Here is a 25,932-nt window from a genome sequence, read left to right as displayed (position 1 = left end):
ATAATAAAATTGAAATCCTTCTAATAGTTGCTATTTTTATCAAGAACATAAATGTATTTATGAAATCTGATACTTAAGATCACAAAATTTAATATTATCCATAATAATAAATTAAGCGATTTGTAGATCGTTTTATAAAGTTTTGATACTCATAAAAAATTACAGCTTCTAAATAATTGTATACTGACATTAGATGACTAACACTTACATGTAAAGGTTTGCAATTTTCTCGAACGTATCTGCCGGCTGAGCTTTTCTCATCGCAATCTAATTTGCCATGATAGAAGTACTTAGTTTTAGTCTTACGAGCCATACGATGTGGAATCGTGCCAAGTATACGTTCCATCATCGCTAAGTGTTCGCGGTTGTCGTGTGTTTGGAATAAAGTAATACCCAGGTACAATTCAAAGAGGATGCAGCCAATTGACCATACATCACAAGGCTGAGACCATCCTAATTCTATACAAAATGTATAACGAATTGGTTATATGAATTTTGTAATATATACAACTAATTTTGCAGGAGTTACTCACCTAAAATTACTTCAGGCGCTCTATAATGTCTTGTGCTAACGATCGTGCTGTGATGTTCGTGGTCAAATGTGGCACTACCAAAATCAATGAGTCTAATGTCTGTTCGCTTTACACGCCTAATGTCCCTTCGCTTAAAAAGAAGAAACTTCTTTTAAACACTTCAGAGCACGACACTTGATCATACATTTTGTCTATGACTAATTGATATAAAACAAGTGTCGCTTAGAATTATACAGCATTGAACAATTTTCTACTAATACATTAAAAATTTCGTTAATAATCAAGTAATTTATTTTATTAATTGAAAATTGAAGCGTACAGATAAACTCAGAATAAAAAATAAAATAAAACAAAACAAAATTAGATACGTTTTAATATTTTAACTTTTACTACTATAAATATATATAACGTGGCAAGTAAAAGTAATCTAGTAGAACTTAATATATCCAACACAAAATTATTTTTCTCCAACAACCACTTGAGGAAGTGAAAGAGTACCATTCCAATTGACACAATATATTATTCTATGTTTACATAGAGAAAGCTCATCGTGCCTTACCTTTTTGCTACTATATATGCTTTCATAATCGGAATCTACAAATAATATATTTTCCGGCTTCAAATCAGTGTGCGTAAGTTTATTATCGTGTAAGAATTTAACAGCATAGCATAGTTGGTATCCAATATGCCTGACATGTTCCAATGGATAAGGCTGGTAACTGTTATCTCTCTGCAAATACAAAACAGTTAGAACACAGTACCAGATGTATCACTTTATAAACATGCTAAACCTACCAAGAAATCAAATACGCTAAGTCCAAGCATCTCGAAGGCGATGCACATGTGTCCGTGATAATTGAACCAGTCGAGCATTTTCACGCACAAGCTAAAAGTAACAATGCAATGCTAAGTGAATACAAGAAACAAATCCATCATTCGTAAAAACAATATATATATATATAGTTTAGGTAAGAAGACCAGCGCAATTAAAGAAAGGGTGATTCTCTTAAATAAATATAAATTGATTCTTTTATTGCAAGCCTCTTTCCATAATGAAAAGGTATGTAAATCTAACTATACTTTTCAATAGATTTATTAGAAATATATAAGTGACATAAATGCACCTTATTTCGTTACTTCTTATACTAAACATAGCAAAAAAAAGTAGCAATTTTATAAATTCTATTCTAATATCTCAGTATTTTACGCATATTTTATTGCGTATAAAACTAAATAACATCCTGGTCCATTTCTCGGAAATTTTGGCTTTAATAAGCATTATGAGACGTTGATAATACACTGCACAGAATGTGCTAACAAAACGATAAATGTGTTATAACACAGTGTAGAACATAAACATTCTATTTGTATTATCCAATAGTTCAGAAGTTTTAACTATAAATGCATACTAAATTTTAATTCCTTAACCAATAATAATATTCTATAATAATAAACTGATATTCTTATATTACATTTAAATAGATTTACTCCAAATTTCCTGCAAAAGAAAGAAAGATATAAACGACGTTCTGCGGACGAAAATTTCGCCGCACAATTTTCAACTTATTTTTACACGAAGAATCACCCTCTGTTCGCCAGTCCAATCCCCACCAGGTCGAAAAAGCCACGCAAATACTAACTGTTGGCCTTCCGGATCCTTGATCGCAATTTTCTCTAAGGCGTTTATTTCGAGCTTCGCTGCTTCCCTATACTTCTCTACGTTCTTGATGATTTTCAGCGCCATCACGTGATCCCTGCAAACGTCATTGTACTTTTATTAGACGACACTGTCCACGGACCGCCAATAATCCACATGGCCGGAAGTATCATCGCATATACATGAGTACGAAGCTTAAAAGCGCGGCTGGTCAAGAGACACAAAGGAGGAAAAAAGGAAAGAGAAAAATGGCTCAAAGAAATTCTCCTCCGGTCGGCATCTCGACGAGCGATTTCGTGACAACTCGTTCGCCCGTCGAGAAGGCCCGGCCCGTAAAACAAAGTGCAAGGCCATCCTATTATTGCAACTACTTGCGCGTCATTTTGTGACACTGCAGCACGGCTATTTCTGACCCTGCTATGACTCGAGTCGCGCCATGCACCTTTGCGATTTTCCTCGGTGCATGTTGTTGTTCTGGGACGAATAGAAGAAAGTCGGGAGAAAAAAAGAAATATCTTGGAAAAATCCGATATGGAGACACGAAGGAAAACAAGATAGGGTGGATAAATAAAAAGGAGAAACAAAGAAAAAGAGAAACGCAGTCTCGAGGTAGGTTACCTACGTAGTAGATACGTGAGCTGCCACTTACATTTGCAAGTCCTTAACCTTGACAACTTTTCCAAAAGTACCCTCTCCTAGGGTGGCCAGTACTTTATCTGCAATGTAAAAAGATAGATAAGTGCCCGGGTACATCAAAGACCTCACATCCCTGGAAGATCATCTCTGTTGCCTTATGGCGGTCCTGATTCGACATTCGATGCTACTACCACCAATGTGTCCTGGCTGGTACTAAATACGTCAGAAACTACTTTACTTAGTCGATAATTGATTTTTCGTCTGGACCAAATTACTCCGTTGGTAAGGAAGATTCCCGAGAAAGTTCTAAACGTAGGTAAAGGGCAACAGAGACGTGCGCTTCCAGCTAGACGTTCGGTCGATCGCGTTCTGTACGCCATACGTCGTGAACGGATGTATGATTCAAGTGAAAAAAACGGTATCATAGAGCTTTGTTTTATCGATCGGAACTGCTGCTCTCCTAAAGGCCGAGGTACCCTAACAGTAAAAATCGGCAGCCGGAGGACATAACATTGACTATCAGTGTCCCGACGCACGGAATTTTGATGTAGTCGTGTCACTTTCGTGGCCTTGAGGGCCGAGTCAAATGGAAACATGGTGAAAAGTCATCAGAATAATGAGAGCGAATGTCCAATGTCCTCCTGCGCCTATTCAAAGACAGAGGAACACGTCATCCCGAAGAAGACGTATCGAGGAGATAGCGCAAGCGTGGCCTCTCTTTGTCTCTCCTCCTTCCTTCGCCTCTCTGTCTCTCCGCTCTGACATTTTACCTTCGATCGTGTAGGAATGAGCAGAGTGAAAGAACGAAGAGGAATTTACTTATCAGAAATAGTACCTGGTGGAAAAAAAATATTCGAAGAAATTTGGTGCATTTTATTTTTACAGAAACACGTAGCTAGTCGATGCAATAATAATTAATATTCTCTGGATATATGCTGTGCACTTAAATACAGTTGAAAGATGAAAAAGTACCCAAGAAGTAATATGGATCCTCAAACTGATATTATTGGGTCATTTAATTTGGGGATATTTTATTTCATTTCCTATTCTATATTTTATTTGATAAAAACTGTTCATAGTCTTTATTGCATACAACGAAAAATACAAAATAAAACTGAATATCCCAAAATCAAACAACTGAGCATAAATTGTCATGATCACTCATGATCCAACAATTCTAGTTGAGAGCGAATGATTTAGCTTAAAATAGGTCGAATTGGTCTGAACAGACTAGAAACTGTTCAATTTGCACTTAACAAGTGGACATATGCATTGACCAGAAAGCACATGACATGAGAAGATGGACGTTCCACGTGTGGATTTTTGACTATTAAAATCAAAATTGCCATGATAAATATCTGTAAATTACAAATGCCTAGGAGAAAAACTCTTTTAACAAAATTTGCGATAGAAATAACTAGAAACAAGTTAAGAAGCATCCTCTTCTAGACATGGGAACAGGACGTGCCGAACCCCCCGAAACTAACCTATAATAACCTAACCTATATCTTACAATCAAACGTTAACTCTAAGATACTTAAGGAACAGTCTTTTTTATGAGAATAAAGACTCGAAGAGAGATTAGTAAGAAGAATCAGAGACACAATGAAACGAATTGGACAGATGAGGAAGTACAGAGGCTGAGCCAGAGAAGAAGAGAGGCGAGCAGAGGCGAGCAGAGGTGAGCAGAGGCAAAGAGAGACCATGGGCAGATACCGTAGGTAACCGATCCGATCGATCGATCGACCAATCGATCTGAGGCTTGCTTAAATCTACTACAATGAGTGTATTCACGTATTCACGAACATCTATTTGCCAGGATGTCGCCGGATTGGTAAACAAGGTGGCCGTCTTCGTCGTCCTCGACGGAGGGCGGTCGTGGGCTCTACATATGGGCCGGCGGAATCGGTATCAGCGGCGCATGCCAAGAGAGGACCCAATCAGTGGTGGAGTGCACCGTTTGGTGATCCGGATCATTGGTCGGTCCGACGATCGGTCCCCCGTGTGTTCAGTTTCGTGATGGACGAAGAGGAAGAGCCCCGACAGACAACGATACCACACCGGTCATCGTTGACGATTCACCAGCGATTCGTTGGACCAGAGAAGTCGTTGTTCGCACGTTGATTGAGACGTGGTAGGTCGATGGCCACCAGTTGTCGTTGCGGTCGTGTTCCAGAGGAGAAGACGGTGGAGGGTCCACACATCCCAGGGCCGTCGCGTCAACCGATCGCCACGCACACCGTCATCCACCACCACCACCACGAGGGCGGAGACCCGTGTAACACGCGGTAGACGACGTGTGTAAGCACGGACGAACGTACGAGTGTGTCGGTGGGGAGGAAGTAGGGGGATACATCATCGTCATCGGTCATCATCGAACCACCCGATCCGAGCGCCCAGTCGACCATAGTGACCAATCCGTGTGCCATATCCGTTTCCATTCCATTCCATTCCATTCCATTACAACGGAGATGGTAACCCAACAATCAGAGAGAAAGGGGAGAGGGCAAAATGGTTTGCCAAGTCAGAAAGTTGCGGTTACGAATTTTACCATCGGCACAAAGCGAACATTTTTTTTTCTTTTTTTTTTTTCTAAATTACAATTACGACTGTGAGATTACGATTATTATGATCTTTATCTCTCATTCGTTACCTCATTTTTTTTTCAAAAAAAGATATAAATATGTATATCTTTTCTGTTACTTAATCTAATTTTTTTTTTTTTTTTTGCTTAAATCTCGTATTTTTTTCCTATACTTATATATTCGTGTTAAAGTTAGTTACTTTTGTACACTACATGAAAGCAGCTGTCTCAATTTTTTAATTAATATATGCAATATTTGTATGAATATTCTAAAACCTTTTGCTTCTTTTTAAATTTGAGATTATGCGAAATTTTTGAGAAATAATTTTATAAATAAAAGATAATGGCTAGACAGCTACTTTCGAGTGTGTTCGTTATTATTTTTCTCTAACACGCTCGGAGATGGGCATGTTTACTCTACTTTTTTTTCTCTATATTTTTTTATTTTTTTTTTGTTAATTTTCAATCATTTGCAGAAACTCGGGGTACTTACGTGATTGCGCCAAATGAACGCGTCACGACGTTCGACTCGTTATTTCGATCGATCGTCGCGACGCATCCGTGAAGCGCGGCAGTGCGGATCGATCGATCAACACTTCGAGTCTACCTTATCGACGCGCGAATTCGAACCGACTCAGTAGTAGATTTACCGTGTGCGAATATACGGAACCCGAACTGAAACGATTAAGGGAAGAGCAAGGGGACAAAACTGTGGTACTCTGTCGATAGTTCGTTCGAACGAATAACTTGTCCATGTAAGATACATTTTAAAATATCGAGATAAAAATATTACATCGTTGCACAACAGATGTCGTTTTACGACTAGCTCTCACTTCGGCCATTTTAAGACCGAGAAACGTTTGAGAATCGTTTTCGTTTGTATATATCGTTCTGTTCAGAACATTCAAATCTACCATCCATCTTCGTTGATTAAATAATCGTTTACGAGAACTTGAAAGTGCAACATACAGAGATATAATTTATTGTATAAATATTTATTCCTATAAATTTAAATTTGATCGAAATGTCTTCACGGTTAATGGAGGTTATGTTAATGCGAATGTTTTGAAAAGAAGGAAAGAGTGCATCGATTATTTTCGTTACCATAATTGGAATATTATTAAATGAATGGATCTCACACGGTAAATAGTTATTACGTGACTAAAATATGCACTAAAATTTATTTAGTCTAGGACTGCAATTTGTTATTCTCCTGTCTCGAAAGCAACATCTATTGTGCAACAATTTGATATGTGCATCAGATTTTATACTGGAATATATAAGAAATTGTAAAGGAAACTTATGACAGCGTTGGTTCGAGAAATGTTGCAAATCATCGTTGCTAAACTCGACAACAACTTGCCGAATAACTGCAGCTTCGATGGATCGTTGACACGATGCCAACGCGCAATTATTTCGGATTAGTCGAACATCGAACGTGAGATCGAGAATTTTTCAACGCGCCGACGCGGCAATCGCAGTAAGTCAGTCGGCCAGAGAGAAAAAAAATTCACTTACATAACCAGTCAGTTTTTTTCCTGTTAAAACGATTTTATTATCCTTGTAGGGAGATCCGGTAATGCTTCGAAAAACGATCATTGAGTGTCTTTGAAAATTTCAAATTGTTAAAACTCGGTAAGTCTTTCCCTTTAAAATCAGCCTTAATGGTTTCACATTTTTCATTGTATTTTTTTTAAATTTTAATTAATTTCATTTAACCTATAAATTAAGGTTATCCACTGGGAAAAATGATACTTATTTTCCTACTTTGAATTCATTTCTTTCATCTACTTTATTTATATTATCAAATATCAATAATAAATCCTTATGATTTTTTTTTCATAGAAACTAATCGACTAAAAAAATGGCGTTGCCATATTTGAAAGAATGAAACGAAGTAAGCTAATGTTGTTCCGGTCTTATTGTCGAATAAAATGAACTTCCCCACTCCTGTGCATCGTCTTCTGTTTCAAGAGCGAGGTAAAAAAAGAAGGCTTTCTCCTACAAAGACGACGCGCAGAGGTGAATAAAATCGTGCAAGATGCGCCATGATACTGTTGTAAATTAAAGCGACATACATACTACAGGCATCGTCTGGATATGTGTCTGCATGCGAGCTTTCTTTATGTCTATAGACATTCCAGAGTTCTGTAAGATGTAAACACATCCACGAATAATGTATAGCAGAGGGGCTACTATGTAGAGATCGTAAATTAGATCATCGAGTAATAGTGTTGACTGATAACTTAGGGCTGTAGACCCATCTGTGTCATAAAGAAATAATGAGTTACGACTAACTATATTTTACTTGCAAAGAAGAATATACCCATTTTAATTAAATTTGTAAAACAGAAAAAGAAATGGTAATATATTACGTCTATATTTTACACGTAAATAATAAATATTATACATTTATTATTTACAACTCATAAATTATGTATAACATGAATGTTTTCAAATCAAGCTATCGTTTGTTTATCCAGGTATTTGGATTTGTGGAACCCGATTAAGAAAGAATCTACACGTATAAATATTTATTTCAACACACGAGTGTAAAGTGCATTGACTTGATACTCGTTTATTAAAAATTTCTTCGTATGGACTTGGACGATGTTTCATGTTCTTATGCACCTACATTTCTGTCGTCTTCTTTGTCCCGTCATCAGAAACATGATTACTTTGTCCACTGATTTTACGATTTTACGAGCTCGCTACATCGTGGGCTGTACTATATGCAAATTATCTGCATATATATCGTGTGTCCATATTTTACAGAACTCCGCCGACTATTCAGACTGTCTGTCGGCATTCAGAACCTTGTATATAGGTACCTTGTCTGCTTACAGACAATGCCAGTAAGTCTGCCCGATACAATTGATTTTTTATTTTAAGCCCTATTTGGAGATTTCAGTATATAGCAGAATGATGGTAAGAGCATCGAACCTGATACTTTATATTACTGAAATTCTGTTCTTTAAATATTTATGAATCGTTTGTAGAACCACCTACTGTTAACTATTAGCACGATGGAGTGGAAGAAAAATGTGATTCCTAATAAATTAACAAAGACTGAAACGTACAGGCAGTGGAACTGATACGGTAAGATCTTAATCAGCGATTGTCATTGGTGTAGCCGCAATCAGGGGCGTATGTATCTTACGGAAACACCTTGAACCTTGGACAACAAAAGCCGGTACAACGTGTGTGTATCGTGCGAAAAGCTGCAAACTATATTTATAGAATTTGTTTTCTAAAATTCAGTACAAAATATTTTTAAGTTCTGAGGAATATTGAGGTATACACAATGTCTCGAGACGGACGATACACCTGAGCAAAGATGATTCTACAAATAGAAGTAAGTCGAAAATGTAGAATGCACTTTTCCCATCTAAGATTTCGTTTTAAAGGAAATAGAGTTTGAATATTTGAGTATATGCGCACTGACTGAACATATATACACAGCGTGACTGTTGCCGATTCCTATTTCAAACTCAATTTTCTGGAAAATGAAGTCGCCAACAAAAATATTTTATTCTACACTCTCGACTTATTTTTGTTCGTAAATAACATCCTACCTAACCGAATTTCGTTTTCCAGGTAGGAATTAACAAAATTGATAGGTACACGATAAATTTTTAAATCCAATTTTCTCGAAAATAGAATGTCACAAAATTTTCATCATTTTTCTTTTTCAACTTATTTTTGCATATAGACTAATTTGCATCGATATAGCATCCGTTATGAGACACCATTATATTTACTTTCTCTCTGTAAGTAATTATCTCTACAATAATTATCCTTTGACCTTAACAAATTTGTTTTTAGAGAAGTGAAATATACTATAAAGACAAAGGCAATACCAAGGCGATATAACACCGGCCGAAACGATGCTCGAGTTGCACAAACTGTTGTTTCAGCGATCAAAACACGTAAACTTCAACACCTGACCAATTTTACAACCTCGTTACTATATCAATTCCACCAACTGTACAAATTCTAAAATCTCTGGACCGTCTTTCAAAGCACTACACGACCACCATACAACACCAGACCCAACCCGCGGGACAGCCAACAACACGCGGGTCTCGATAAGATAGCTCGAAAGGGCGCGAAAGATCGCGAGGGTGCACCAACTCTCTCGATGGTTCAAAGTTCATAACAGGTGATTATTTCTGGTTGAACAACGTACAGACACAGGTATCGATTAGTGGATCGCCGCGAGTCGCTGGAATCGGCGCAGGGAGCCAGCCAGGATAGGCTTATTAACGAGAGCGAACGCGCAAACAGCTGTGAGAGAGGAATGTGGCAGAAAGGTGGCACGCAACAACACAGCAGCAGCAGCAACAGGAACGAGGGCTTTCTGGGCTGAACAGAACAACGCTTTCGTCCACCTCTGAACCGTGTCCGCGTGGTTGTTAACGACACTCGCGGCCATTGCGTTCTTCGACGCGTCTTTTCGCTCGCTCTGACGGGTGCTTTTCCTATACTTCCTGGCGATTATGTCCGTGGTGCTGGGCCTCATCTTCACCTGGCCTCCGGCCGCCAGCTGAGCATACGTCTCTTCCATGGCTGCATACTTCAAGATCAAACCTTGGATCTCTTTGCGTTTCGCCGCTCTCTCGGAGATCACTGGATCACTGTCCTCAGACTCGACAGCCTCGACAGTCGTGACAACCGTGCTGTCGTTCGCGATGTTGTCCCTGGTCACGCTGCCGGTCGGTGTCTTGTCAGGGTCTTCGTTGTTCGTATCTTTAGTACTCGAAGAGTCTACCTTCGTTGGTCGGGCTAATCGAAGAGCAGTAGACGAGGACTCCAATTGTTCGCTCTTCCCGTTCCGATACGGTCTCACTTTCCGGGTACGAGTCTCTGCGTGGCCAGACTTGTGTCTTCCGTACCTTCGATACGAGTCCGAGTTGAGCAAAGCGTGTTTGTCAGTGCGGTGATAGGCTGGTGTCTTATCGCGCTTGAACTCCTTCACGGTGGAGGACTTGACGTAAGGGTAAGCTTTCTCGGACAGCACCACGCTGGTTGGGCTCTTGATCACGGTACGAGTCATCGAAGGCTCTAGGGTCTTCTCGTCGCGAACAAACGGGCTATCCTCGCGACGATAATAGGTGCGATCTCGTTCTCGATTGCGTCCATAGTCAATGGACGGATGGTCCGTCTGGTCGTGGTGCTTTTTCCTCGAATACTTGTCCAGGATGGTACAGTACTTGTCTTCCAAGCGTGCTCTAGCGCTGTTCAGTTGGCTAACGATTGGCGAGCGTCTGTTAATCGACGGTTTGTTCGCAACATTGTCGTTCACCGTCGACATACCGCGTACCCTAGTGGTCAACCGTTGCAGAAGATTCGAGCACGAGTCACTCAGCAACTGAGTGACGCTGGTGGTCGTGGACGAGCGCGCGTACCGACTTCGCCGGCCCGTCGAACCTTGACGAGACGTCGACATGTTGTCGCGTGGCGCGAAGATGAACATCGGGATGCAGTGTCGAGACCACGCGGTTCACCAGGTCCCCCGACACGATCAGAAACCCAATCTCGATTGAGCAACCTCGGATCAACTAGAAGATTCGTCCAACGATCGAGATTCGGAATTCCACGTTGCCGCTTCTCGGTAATCCTGTTTGTTTTTCCACCTCAGCAATTCATTCGTAGGCGCTGGTACACGTCGGTAGATTTCCACGCGATTTCTACGAAACTCTCCAACGAAACGACTCCTCGAATTCTGGCTAGAACACAACCTCAAGGTCGTCCCGCTAGACCTTGCCTGGTGTGCTCAGCGTGACACATGCGAGAGAGTAAGGTGTCCCCGAGTGGCACAGGGGACAATGGCGAAACGACATGGACTCACAGCCACGCTGATGCGGATCACACGTCACACGCGTAGATAAAGAAGAAGAAGAGGGCGATCTCGTGATACGGAAGATGAAATCGATGGAGATACGACGATGGCGGGGAGTGAGGACGCGCTCCTGGCCCCAGGTTCATCACTCGGCCGGAGGTGCGGGCATCATCGATCGCGCAACAGAGACGCCGACGAAGGCACTAAAGAGGCACGACCACAACGGCGGTCACGGAGACGACGGCCGACGTCGACCGTTCACGAAGACGAGGAGGCGAATCGGTGCGCCCCGCCAAATACTCTCGTCGCACTAAAAATACCGAGCAGCAGTGGTGAGCTATACGCTCTGACCACCCGTCCTCTCTCTCTCTCTTCGTCTCCCTGTTTCTTTCTCTAAACTCATCGTTCCTCGTCCTCCTCTTCTCTCTTCCTATCTTTCTCGTTCGAAAACGAATAGCTTCGCGGGATAAGAAGCGGCGGAGGGACCGGTGGTGGCGCAGGGGAAACGAAAAGAGACGGCAAGAAAGGGGGACCAGAGGGAAGAATAGGGTGGAAGAGTGAGAGAGGGAGAGAGAGAGAGAGCGTAAGAGAGTATTACGTAAATTTGTCCCTCGCTTATTCGGAATGGCGAAGTTCGGCACGCTCCTCAGGATCGGTCTTGGCAACGCTGCCGCTTCCTGGTGCACGACGAGGTCGTCAGTTAGGCTTACGGTGCATCCGTCACACGATGGGGGTTTCCACGGCGGTGCACACGCGTTTTCGCACACGCGTGCGTGCTATTTCTTCGTCTCTCTCTCTATCTGCCTCTCTCTCTCTTGCTCTCCTTCTGTCTCTTCGCCGCGCGCACCTTGACACATATAGAAATTACGAAATCGGAGGAGCGCGGTTCGAACGGGAGCAACAGCTTTCGTGGCACCGCGCGATTAAATTCCGATCTACACCGGTGACGGAGATACATATCGCGCGTAATTAGAACAGACTGGTCGGTTGGTCGCGAAGCCACGTGTGCATGGTATCTGCAAGATCGTTGCACCATCGCCGGGATTCTGGGATTGAAGTGCAATCGGTCAAGAGGAATGGCGGTTCGCCGGTTTCTGATAAGGTTCGACGTGTTTATCATTGCCGTTTATTGGGCTTTATTATCGCCTTTGGGCACATACGCGATACAGGGTGTCCTATTAATTATCGCCAGTACCTACCGCCTGTTATATTCCACGTTATTGGCGGGAACTAATTTATTTACGAGCCTTGAAGATACCTATTACGTAATGGACTGTGGTCTGAAGTATTCAGATAATTGATCATCTTTGGCAATAATTGACCCAGAGAATCGTAGATAAAATAATTATACAAAATTTGTGTAATCAAGGATAATAAAATTGACGATTATAACGATGTAACTATGTTGCCTAGTGTGCACTTTATACTATTATGTTTAGTTTTTGAGTTACAGGGTGTCCAAAAAATGTATACACATTTCTATTATTAGTATTAAAGGACACCCTGTATTTGTATAAAAATTAAGTCAATATCGTTTTTGAATATTAAATAAATTGTCAGATTCCGATGAACACGCCGAGAAATGGATTATGAACTTCTGCACACCCTCTAGGAGACTCTCGAACGAATAATTTAAACGTATAATTTGTCGATCTCGTAAAAATACGCTAAGTATCGCCTTCAGTCGTTAGTGTGTCATTTTCGAAACATTTATCTGTCATTGCTACAAATCGACCAACGTATCCGAATACTTATGACCGGCAGAGACTATACGCAAATATATCTAGAGCTGAAGCACGTGTATATTCGTCACACAAGACGCAAGACTCGAAAGAGATGACAAGTTAGCACCTGATATAAATACTAGCATTTCAATGGTCTGGCGCTTCGCTGACGCGTTCTGATGGAATTAAAACTCAATAAATCCCACGTGTGTGGAATCCTATTATGTAACATCTAACATGTTCCGTGTATCGGATGCATACTAATGCAACACCGCGCCATTACGCGTAATTTATCCGAGCACTGAACGAAAAGCGTTGCTCGCAGCAAGGGTCTCTCAGCCGAAGCGCATAGCAGTCAAGGTTTAATTGGAAAATTATTCGAATAGCTCGTGACGTGAGATGAGAATTCGCTATAGCCACGCGAGTGCTGGAGAAACGATAGCGACTCGTCTGAAGATGTCAAAAGGGTTCCCCATCTTTGAGGAGAGACCCTTTGCGTCGTAAATCTAGGGAAAGCGTTGCTGGTGCCAGTTTTCTAGGTCTATGTTAGGGAACAATAAACATAGACCCAAGCCTAACTTCGGTGAAGCTCTGAAAAGTATCATCTGCCTCCCACGTCGTGAAAGTATCGCGTGAGGTAACTTGGTCCCCTCTTTGAGCATTCAGGAGCGCTCAGAGAGCAATGCTTCTGCAGATACTGGTCCATAGGGACACATAATTCGATTTAAACAGTTCTGTAAACGTTTGCTCCATGTACTCGAAAATTGTGTGATCTGAATTCTCAAAGTTGAGATAATCTAGCATTTGCAATGGAATTGGCAGAAGATTGGCAGGATTCCTTGTGTGGCATGTACTGATACGTCGCAGGAATTTTTGGGTGTGAGAATTTTGAAAGATGCAAGTATTTAATTGGTCAAGTATAAGGATGACAATATTTAATATAAGAATTGGAATGACGCAGAAGGTGACCGATTTTTGATTGCAACAATTATAAAAGCGGACTATTGCATGATATGGTTTTATTGACGTACCATGCATCATTGACATCATTTCTTAACCTTCTAACTGATAAGGTCAACTCACTTCATACAAGTACCTCTTTTCCTAAGTAAATTATTTATCTCTTTGTGAATGAATTTCTTTATCTCCGTTTTTATCGTTATATTAGAAGTATCTCGGCAGCACAGTGACATCTACTGGCGAAGAGGAAGAACCTACTTGTGTCTTGCAAGACTAATAATACCTAACCGGAGATTACTCGTGATTTAAATGTGTCCCTCGTATATTTACAATACAGAAAAATAATAAATACGTATTTTACAACTTGTTCAACAGATAACAAGATCATGTATCCATTAATAATCTCTCATTAATTCTATACACTCTGGTAAAATTCCTATTCCTACTACAAATCATCCAAATTACCTAGATACTCGTAAACAACGCAATAATCGCATAGCACTAACACTATAGCAAACAACTGTCATAAAAATCCCATTTCTACGTCTCCATCTTGTACCAAACAAACGAGTGTCTCGAAACACACATGTAAAAGCAAACCAAATGCATACTAAACGCTATCATATGAACCACTTCACCAGTTCTACAGCCCAATGCGAACTCCTCTACTAGTAGCTGCCCATCAGCGAAATCCTGCTCCACAGCCAAAGCAAAGACTCCCGACAAAGGATACTACCTCCCAACCCCAAGAACTTGGTCGATTCCAAGTCCTAGACATCGAGACAGCGAAGTGCGATGCTTGAGGGAGCTGAGCAGATCCTCGAGAGAGTTCGCTGACTATTAATAAAACCCGGGGGGCCTTTTGTCTTCAAGGTCGAATAGATTCGATGATATCGATGTCGCGAGTTTCTCACAAAATCGCGGTATAAATACGCGTTGCGCTAGAAAATAACGACGCAGTTCGCATCTTGCCCACTAGGCTCGCGGAACTTTTCTGGCACACGCGGTAACCGTGCCCGCCATGATCGTTCGTTTACGCGGGAAAACGAAGGGAAAATGGCCGACTGGGACCTGGAACTGGTCGAATTTGCGAGGAGGACTTACGATGAGACAGTTCAGACGGCGGATCACCTTGAACGAACTCAAGGCAGTCGACAGGAACGCGATACAGTGGACCTGAAGCTTGAGAGTCTGTGGCATGACTCGTCGATGCACTATGAAAAGAGAGACTTGTGTGCAACCGTACTTTGATCGGCCTCCTCCTCTACGCGTTTGTTTATTGATAGACATTGGGCCTCCGCGCTTATCTGGCTGATAAGAGGAAATGGGAAACCTGGGTTTCTCTCGAAAGGCGTCTAACGATGGATTTCGCACCAGGTCGCCGATGGAGCACGTTAAGCGAGGTTAATATCGGTGCCTCGGTGCTAGATAGACTTGGCAGAACCTGGTGACACAACGTCTGCGTCTTATCCGCTTATCAGATACGACCAATGACGCACCCTATGAGTCTCGCATTGCGATACTCGTCTAAGGATGACGCATGGTTTCAGTCCTGCACTACTTTATCCAATAGTCTACGTCATGGAGCTCCAATCAAGGATCCACTAGATGCTTCAGTGTAAATAACCGAACACAACTAAAATCAACTAAGATTATCGATATCGATACGATGATCCTAATTTCTATCAGTTATCCCAGTGATCCTAAATTTGTTTCCCTTCAACAGTTTGCAAGCCTTATGCAGTTATGCGAGCTCTATGTGCATACACAACTGAATCATTGTAGCCGGTGTTGAAAAAAAGAAGAGGTAAAGAGAAAGCATCGAAGAAATGAAAAGGATTTGAATAAATCCGGGAGTGGCATACTGGTATCTTTCACGAGTTCAGTAGAAGTCGACGAGATCACTTCGGTTCTCTAAAAAGACCTTCGTACTAACACGTACGATTCGAGTGCATTGACTAATCCAGAGACTGTAATTGTTTTTAATAAATTTTCATCAATTTTGAAGCGAAAGACTCCAGCGTGCCATCCGTCAGCCCTGAAAAGAAGTCTACCACAGCAGGTTCGAGGAATCGATAGAGCCCAACGCATGATCGCAAGATCAGCGCAACATAGAGATGTCTACCGGGTACAAGAGACCACCTAGCCTGGCGAATGGTCTAATCGCAGAAAAGCAAATAGAAAGCGGAAAGAAGGGCAAAGAAGAAGATGGAACACACTATCGTGGCGTTCTCCAACGAATCCCTCGGTTCGCATGCGTGTTTATCATGGTCGCGCGTACGGGCCTGCCAAATATAACCAAGAAGCGTGAAACGCGTGCGCCACGATCGCTTCGTGAGAGGAGCTAGCTGAAGCGGGCTAGTCGTGGAGCGGCGCGTTTGAATGTTAAAGCGAGCGGCTGGTTAACTAGCGCTTACTTGCTTGCCTGCTTGCTGCTTCATTGGCTCGTTTCGTGTCGGCGCTGCTGCTGCTACTGCTGCTGAGTCGTGGCAAAGGGCCAACGGAAACAAGTACACGCGTAGGCGACTCGCGTGTTAGGTTAAGTTCTGGCTTAGGTAAGTTTTATCCCGATATCTGTCAACGATGTCCTACCCCCATCCTTCCAGAAACATAAAATACGGCTGACTGTTTACTCTCTTGCACTGTTTCCAGCTATACCTACTGGGTCGATTACTCATCGACGTGGCTTTCAACGATTTCCCAACGTTACGACACGTGAAAATGAACGAAATCAACCGGGACCGTATCCAAGGGACGTTCGGTTAGGAAGAACTAGATTAGTGACAGACGATCGGGAAGAAGGCATAGGGAGAACCTCCGTTGACACCTTCAGACCGTTATATACCGTTGTACACTTCTACGAATCCAATGTTCGAGAATCTATGCATGCGCCAAAGACTTTGGTTACGTTCGTTCGCTACCTCGGAAGTGGATGTGCCGATAGACTCCGGGGTCACGTCGAGCTTCGCATCTAGTTCCCTGGCATGTTCGATGACGTTATTGCCACGCTGTGCCCAAGGCTCCCATCCCGGTCTCAGTCTCCAGGCTACCTGGCTCCTCGGCATCAACAAGTTCACCTCCTGTCCGGCCATCGTCGACGACGACGACGACGAAGCCGAGGGTGGTCCACCATCAGCCAAGCCACCGTCGCCGTCGCCACGCTCGCACCAGCCTCCAGGATGATCCAGGGTGACAACGGTGTGCCTCTATCCGCCTCTATCAGGCCGTAGGGTCTCAAACCGTGTGTATTACGCGGCTCTAGTGCCGGTCTCACGGGCGCATCTTGCCAAGAGCAACGTGTATTTCTAAATCCAGGTTGTGATCGATTCTGGGTCAGCTCGCTGGGACGATCTCTCGGCTCCACGACGATTTCGAGTCGGGTTAGCTTAATCGACGACCGGTAAATACCATTAAGAAATCCGATCAGACTCTGTATCTCTGTCCCACGATCGTACGATGACGATTATAAGAGGATTCTATCGATCGTACGATGCACACTTTCTCATCCACTTGACCGAACGATGTTCCATGAGAGACGAGACGTGTCCGTTGGGCCTAAGCCGAAGTTAGACCTGGATCATCGACGTTACCGATGTTAAGCTCGACTTCTTGTATAGTTGAACGGATCGGCTATTCGCGGCCCGGCACGAACTACCTCGGAACCGGTGGTCGAATACGAGGGAAGAACTCTATCGTCGCACGCGGGTCTCAGCTTCCGGCGAACCGGCTTCTTCCCTGCCGGCGCGTTTCCCGACGACGATGCGGAGGACCACGGTGTTGCGCCGGCCATCTGGCGCAAACTCGCACTAAAACCGCGGCGAAACCGCGTGACGAGTCCCCCTCGAAAATAGTCGCCGGTCGAAAATAGCCGACGCTGGCTAAGAAAGAAGAATCATCGGCATTTGCTCCGGGTACACGCGTCGTCGCGCTAGTTGCACCGCGGCCTTCTCCAGAGACTGATCTCCCGTGTTCGCGTACCGATCCTTTTCTCTCTTCCCCTTTTCTTGTTCTTCTTCTCGGCCAACTCTCTTCTTTTTCTTTCCACTTCATTCCCCTCTTCTTGGCTCCTCGATTGATCCGTTTCTCATTGCTCCTTGGCCGTCGAGGGCGTATTTATATCGCGTCCGGCAGTCCATCGGAGGAGACAAGCGCAAAGGAAAACACGGATATCCTTGCTTTTCAGAGATACCGATAGGAAGGGAAGCGGGCCTGTAGGGCGCGCCTGCTTACACGCGGGGGATGATTCACCCGATCTATATTCGGGACGATGCAACTTGGAAAATTCGCGGAAGGGTGGAGGGAATGACTGTCGTGGGGGGGGGGGGGGGGAGGACCCGATGTTCGACTAACCGTGAGAATTAAGACGTGTACGGACTTACAGACATTGTCTCCAGACACGTGTCCGTGGGTACAAGGTTCCTGTGGATATCTGCGCGACAGCCCGCGTACTTCTGTGAGATATGGACACACAACTTGTTTATAATATACGCGACACACGATATAACAGTTTGCGTACAATGTATGCAGTCTGTCTGCAGACAACGTCCGTGTACACGCCTTTTACGAGCTAGCTTTTCACCCTTTTCGTGTGGGCTATGACGTACATATATACGTAATGTGTATCGCGAGGCAGATTGCTCGTGAACTTGCTTCTTTTGAAATTTATATTCGTATTAATAGCGGAGCGTAGAAGATAATGACCGTTGAGAATGTTACGAAGAATATTTAAAGCCTGGTTATCAGCCTTCGCTGAACACACATACGCGCCGTATGGATTTCTCGTTATGGAGATACCGAATCGCACGTACGGGACAAACATCCTCGAACCAGCGAATTTTCGTGTTCGTTTCTTACTCGAAAGAGTACCACAGTACCTGCCAGTGTGCATGATACTCGAGGGAATATGGAAGTCAGGGTAAATACACGGAGGGGTGGTCGACGAAACGACTCTATTTAACCGGTGTCCGCGTTGTTCTACACGATCACATGTCCAATGTGGTCAAATAGTAAGTGAAATAAGATGCATCGAGCAAGAATGCAACGACGTATACGTCGGTTGTCGACACCATTCGACTCACCTGACTTCTGGAGGACGGCGAGCGATGCCTGTGCCGATCTTGGCTGGCCGACGACGAGGCATGGTGTCGGTAGATCCTTGCACGCCGGGACGAAGTGGGATGCGCCAGACGATCACGATCACGATCACGGTGCCCGTGTTGTCGCCCGCTGCTCGGTGATCGACGATGGCTCCGTTTGTACCGCCTTTCCTGGCTGGTTCCGCGGTCGTGCTGACGTGACCTCAGCACGCGTTCTCCGCTGAAATACCCAACAATTATTCAGATTTATCGACCACGATCGACGAGATAAGCCGTTTCCATGTGTGATTGCAGCCGGCTGATTGGCGCGAGGCATTAATCGTGAATGGCGTATCGATGGAATCAGGGAGCTGATCAATGGCGAATGTGAGGTTGCTTGGAATGATTCTGTGGAAGGGATACCTGACTCATTTTCAATGTGCTAGAATCACTACGTGAATTAAAATTAAAAAGATTTCCTATCTTTTCTTTTCTGGGTATATCTATGAAGCATGGCATAATATGTTGCATGGTGTTGGGATCAGCTGTGAAATCCGAGAGTCATCCCATGAAATGGAACTCTGTCTAGCCTCTATTATATATTATTCTAAGAAACAAAGCGTGATGGTTTTCAATTCGAATAATATTTTTATCCCTCTCCAATATTAATTAGAATTTTTAAATATTATTCGAATTAAATATTATAGAATTATTATGATCAGAGCCTTGTCTAACATAGGTAAATTTTAATATTGGCACTAGCAATAGTTTGGGTTTGAATTTGGTTTTTTAAAAATTTAGTTCTTATTTCGCTCACTGACCTAGAACAAAATACGATACTCGTTTGACGAGAAGGATCGTGTCCATTTTAATCTCCCACAAGTGGTTTTGAATGGCTAGTTTCGTGCTTGGTTTAAACTAGAGGGGTTATAGATGCCTCTTGAGGCACGGAAGAATGAAATGAAAGGATCTATTGATAAGATGAAGCAGTTTGTACGAAAGGAAACAAGATTCTGAGACAATGAGACGATTATCTTTTTACATACGTAATTTTAGGCGATAATTATAGCTGTATTAATGCACTTGATAAAGCTATAAATAGTGATTTCAAATACGTTCCGAGATAGTAACTCTGTCGATTTAATTCAAGTACTTTGAGACATTTCTTCAACCATTTTTGCTTCTTTTTATAGAGGTCACACAGACTGATGCAAATTATAAAGAACGAGTTGATTAGTATGCAGCATGAATCAACGTGAATTAATCACTGACCGATGATCAATGGTAACGATTAACGGTGATTAATGGATTTTACTGTAATTCTAGAAAAAAATTTTTTTTAAGAAAAATTGTAAGACCATTATTCGTCTGTCTATCACTTCTACTGTCCATTCACAAGTTATCAAAATGAAAGTACAGTTGTTTCCAATAATTACGATATTAACAGACTGTACCAGGATTAACAGACTGTAGCTTCTAAGCGCTCAGTCTTGAATCTAGTTTTACATCAAATTTTGCAAAAAATACCGATACGAGTGTAACCAGCAATTAGAAACTCCGGTTTAATTATCAGAAACGATCTTACTTTCACTCTACTATGCCCATTACTCGACTATGAAAAAGAGAGAAAGGAGATCCTACGATTTTGCCGACTCGAATTTGCTGGAAATAATTAACAAGCATTTCTAATTGTCCAATGGTTGAAACATATCAGCGTTAAAACGTAGATATGTCTGGATAACTCAATTTGCATATGGAAACTGATAGTACAGCTGGATCATCTCGGATCATAATCGAAAATATCTCTCGATCTGACTGAATGAATCTGTTCGATTTATCGCGACGATCTCGTGCCTCGGCAAATGAATTACCTCGGATTAATTAGTTTAATTATTTATGAGATACCGCGGTTGGTGATAGACATCAAACTCAACCACTATTTATAGCTTTTAAGTCGGCAATTAAAATGAATGTACAAAGTTTCGTTCGGTGTCTTTATGCACAGAAAATATTATTCGAATTGCTAATTACCCAATTACACTGAACAGCGTGCGTTTCTAAGCGTGGTGTGATACAGGGCGCTTTAATAACCATTAGCTCTCTAATACCTCCAAAACTACTTGCATAAAGAGGAAAAGGAGAAACAACTTTTTTGGAATATAGATCATCGCATTAGAAGAAAGTACCAGGTTCTTCCACAAGCAATTTTGTGTTTCACTCTAAAATTAATTTTAATATTTATTTTTATTATATTATTTTAACCCTTTGTACTCAAGAGGCGACCTTTAGTCACCATTTCATAAAATTTGCAAGATCGATATTAATTAATATATCAAATTTAATGCAATGTAACAGTGTGCGAAGTATCGAAGTCAAATAATTCTACAATTCTTTATTTATTGCTCAAAGAAGTATCGTCAGTTTTTTGGTAGAGAATCTTTGAATTTCTACTCTTCTCAAGCCAAAGATCGTCGAGTGCAAAGGGTTAATTATTATTATCTATGTATACTTCATTTAAGTTTATACTACAGATCAATAATCCCAGTGTTGAATATTCGATTACTGATTTTTCTTTTTTACATTTCCTTTTGATTGTGATTGCTGGTTTAATTTGCAATTTGCAGTAATTAGAATAAATAAAAATCCCATCCCATGTTAGATATATAGAATAGAACAGAGAAATAATTTTCAATTTGACATAATAATTTATAATTAAATGTTCAATATTTATCACTTATGAAGTGACCTGATGATTCTTTTTACGCTTAACAAAACGATTTTACAAGTTCTTAAAAGCATTCACGGGTATTTCTAGGGCTCTTATGTAACTTATGATTATTATACCAACCTATCATAACACATTCAGCCTGGACACCGTCTTAAAGCATCATAAGCCTCATTAACGACACTGCTATTTCTCGGCTTAGGTTATTGGCTTAGGTTTATGGTTTGGTACATGTTACTTTCGAAATGGGAACACGGTAAAAAAAGAAAAAGAAACAGTTCAAGTCCCTATGGCTAATTTTATCACTAGAACCACCAAACTGTAATACGTGCCTAAATATAGCATTAAATATAGCAATACCGTAATACATATATTTATATTTCCATTTATTAAACTCAATATTAATTTTTTCGAAACGGCTTTTGAGAAAAGTAACACAAAGTTTAATAAATTTGTCATTTTGGCTAGTTTAATAGTTCCAGTGTTAAAATATGTCCCAGACTGAATATGTTAATACGTGGAAAAAAGCACGATATATAGTTGTCCTCAAGAGTATCCAACCTCGTTCGGAGTTCAGCATATTTTATATTTAATAGTACAGCTGTATTGCTAAAACAAAAAATAACGTGAAATCTATTTTGAAAAAAAATATCATTATTCTGGTCCAGAATGACGACCTGGTAATTTAAAAATAAAAAAGATCGCACAATGAAAAAAATATTTTAGGAAGCTGGAACGAGATGGTTACGTGACCGGATACTTTTGTGACTGACTGTATATCAAACGATGAGATTTATCGTTAGATACAGGCTCTCGAAACCGCTTAAATATAGCACATATATTTGATTTAAAACGGAACTGACTGAGAAATCAGGCATAGCCTGCGTGTGTGCTACACATAATATACATGGGGGCATTTCAGAGCAACAGTGAGTTGACCTACTTCAGCCGTCTGGCTTCAAATAGACCATTTCACTTATGAGCATTTCGCTGACGCCCTCTGCAACGTCTTGATCGAGTCGACCGCGTCAGAAATCCCAATTTCAAGGTTAAACATCCACAGCTGCTATATCATTCGTCGCTACACTGCGTTTCATAGCTGTGTCCCCCCTCCACAAGCATCTTTAAAAGGCTAAATAAACATCAGTGTTTGCACCAATGCAAACACCGTGATCTTTTACCCTTCTAACTTGTTTTCGTTGAAATTCGATCGTAGTCGAACAAAGTTTTATGTTTTCACGAAGAAAACATACTTTAATAGAATTCCAAGGTACACAGACCGCCTCGATGCATTTGGGTTAAAATACGGACTAAAACTAGGAAAGGTAAGTGAATATTTTAATAGGGAACGTGAAATGGTTTTGAATAGTACGTGACTCTTTTAGCAAAGAATAAAAAAGATATAGTTCCATGTAAGAAAATAAACATAACCTTGAAATACTCGTTACCTCCACTTCCGGAACACGTGCATATTTAATACCGTATCATTTTGTTAAATGAAATACTTTTTATCTTCAATTCGATTAAAAATAATGGGCACCATGTCCTTTAAGAAACTCAATAAATTTACCTAAGAAATCTTGTTATAATTTTCTAGGTTCCTGTAAGTATATATAGTAACATATCTTCGTGTCTGACAGTGTACAGGTTTCTCTACTTAAGTTTAACTACAGCTACAGTTTTCACAAATTAATGACCTTACCACTGTGTACCACTTCTTCTTTGGACCCCTCATTTAATCGCTTACAGACACTAAAATACTAAAAGAACATGTGAGATATTTTAAATGGCAGTTCATACGAGGTTTAGACACTTTAGAACGAACTAACAGTGATGAAACGCAGTGTAGTGCCTTTGGTTACTTTCGCCGACCGCCCATTGTCCCAAGCAACGTGAAGCCAGTAACTCGGTTCTCACACGATAAACGCGGCAGATAAGAATTCTTTAGCATTGCTTACGGAACATAGAAGAGAAGACAAAAAAGGTTGAACAATTCGCGGCTACCGATGACTCAGACGAAGGAAGTCGTCAAGACATATAATCGGGCATCGTCCTAACGTCGTGGCCTTCGATACGAACAATAACGTTCCCAAAACGATCAAACGAAATCAGATAAGAAGATCCACAGTCGAACACGAAGTAGCGAAACCTTACTGGTTATCCCTCCTTTTTCAAACCTGACACGCACACGCGTCCAACCCAAACGAGAACAAACCAACCGATCAACCAAACGCGATACGAACCACAAACAAATCTTGTCGTATATCTTGTGCAACCGTTCAACATGTAGGTTTCTCGATAGTCGAAGAAAGGATCCTCGAATAGGCCAGTGTAACGGTCGAGTGAATCCTGTGCGTATGGCGGTGCAGCGAAGACGGCCGAGACGCGACGAAATTAAACGAAGCACAACGGAGATAAACGAAGACGCACGAAATCGTCCGTTCGGGAAGTCGAGCTTGATGTAAATCACTCTGTGACGAGCGTACGGAAGAGGAAGAAGCGCGGGAGCGCCCGAGGTAGCACGACCGAACGATTCCACGCCAATAAGGATCGGCGGGTAACCGTGGACGTGTGCTTCTGTTCCCTCAGCTTCAGCTGGGTTCGTGCGTTGGAACACGTCCAACAATCCTTCGAAATGCCGACGGGAAGGTGGAATTGATAGCGCATTCAGTGTATCCTTTTCGAAGGATTCTCGCGTTAAAGAGGTCATACGATTATGCGCAAAGGCCGCCCTTTTACCCGCAACGCCCCCCACCCAAACACAACCCCCGTGCTTGGTCGTGCCAAACAAGAGGATCGTCGCAGGGAACAAACATGCTCTTTCGAATTCCTCTGGCGACTTTTAATCGTCTCGCGTGAGAGGGGGGACCACGCGAGCGGTTTATTGTTCCTTTTTCTTTTCTTTCTGGGGTCACGAGCGAGGTAGATCGTGGGATACAAGGTTAGAGTGTAGGCGTTTTTGATGGCTGACGCGGATGGTGTGGAGTGGGTTGAATCGATTCTAAGTGGCGTGGGCTGCGGAGGGTTTCAAGTTGAAGAATCGATCGCTATTTGGGGAGGTTTTTGAAAGGAAAAGAAATACCTCGTCGACGTGCAAGATAATCGTTGAAATTTTTAGGTTAGGGATCGTCGAGGGTAACTTGGGTAACCATTGGGTAAAACAGAAGCTACAAATGTAAATCGGTAATTCATTCCTGGTCACTCTTGGCTACCTCGAGGCAACTTATCTAAATTTTCCGGCACGTAAACACGATAAATACAGGTATGATAAAAAGTAGTCTAATTATCCTCTGATTAATAGACTCCGTATAAATATAGGAATGAAAAGACCTAGTCACTTTCGAACATACCCCCACCATATTTAATGCAAATGTACAAGGTGCTTTATTAATATCTATCAAAGCAAAAAGGGTAGTTTTCACTGTACACGATCACAAATGCGCTAATATCGAAAAAAGGAGAAAGTATCTGACTCCTTATACTCGCGTTCTTATCGCGCCAGAGCTTATTATACCGGGTGGTCCGCAAAAACGAACCACCTCGATAACTTCTCTCTTAACTGTGTTATAAAAATGTATGTTGGCAAAAAATCAATAGTGCAAGGTCTAAACACTTGTATCTGGCCTTCCAATCTCCTTAACAAATTTATTAATGTAAATATATTCCTTTTCCTCCCAACTACCTCCGCATTGATAACAAAATACCGTCTCATAAGAAGGGATAATAAAAGCGAAATTATAATAAAGGAAGGAAAAATTTCCTTTTATATCTCCCTGTAACATACATTTTCATAACAATAACGCTACCAGAAATACCAAGATGGCTGCCCACGCTCAACCACCCTGTATACATAACCAATTAGACATTAATTTATAGCTGTCTTCGCGCCTTCCACGTGCTTCGGGATACCTATAAAATTGCTAATAATCATAAATCACTTAATGTTACGGTTTTTATTTGTTCTTTCTCTTGTAGGGGACAGTTCAGATATACCGTACCTTGGTATCCAGGAAGCGAGGGCGACGTAGAGGACCGGCATCCTTTAACTTCCGTCCGTCTTGTCACCTGAATTATAATTGAACAGTTTCGTGATCGCTGTCGACGTATCGATGCATCATCATCACCTCCCCGATTTATCAAAGAACAAATTTTTGCTAAGATCGAGCAGCGGGTTTCGACGTTCGATCGAACGAGGA

At 41.8% G+C, this 25,932-nt stretch overlaps 1 protein-coding gene across 5 annotated transcripts in view; it reads right to left on the bottom strand.

The window, feature by feature from the left end:
• The window catches only part of Doa (CDC like kinase darkener of apricot), a 43,441-nt gene that overhangs the window by 1,617 nt on the left and 15,892 nt on the right, over positions 1-25,932 (bottom strand). For 2 of the 5 annotated variants that reach the window (XM_017906532.1, XM_017906529.1), the window contains 8 exons: positions 19,015-19,252; positions 4,633-4,711; positions 2,840-2,906; positions 2,174-2,287; positions 1,329-1,419; positions 1,093-1,263; positions 534-663; positions 209-459 (listed from right to left, as the gene is read on the bottom strand). In XM_017906532.1, the coding sequence (XP_017762021.1) occupies positions 209-459; positions 534-663; positions 1,093-1,263; positions 1,329-1,419; positions 2,174-2,287; positions 2,840-2,906; positions 4,633-4,711; positions 19,015-19,252 (1,141 nt within the window). Of the gene's footprint in view, positions 1-208; positions 460-533; positions 664-1,092; positions 1,264-1,328; positions 1,420-2,173; positions 2,288-2,839; positions 2,907-4,632; positions 4,712-5,903; positions 5,939-9,761; positions 11,629-16,857; positions 17,529-19,014; positions 19,253-25,734; positions 25,791-25,932 lie in introns of those variants that run through there. The other 3 variants (XM_017906530.1, XM_017906533.1, XM_017906531.1) reach the window with 3 other exon arrangements.

Source organism: Eufriesea mexicana, unplaced genomic scaffold (genome assembly GCF_001483705.2).
Source record: "Eufriesea mexicana isolate 0111107269 unplaced genomic scaffold, ASM148370v2 scaffold5531, whole genome shotgun sequence".
Classification (NCBI taxonomy): Eukaryota; Metazoa; Arthropoda; class Insecta; order Hymenoptera; family Apidae; genus Eufriesea; species Eufriesea mexicana.
This window is presented reverse-complemented; position numbering and strand designations above follow the sequence as displayed.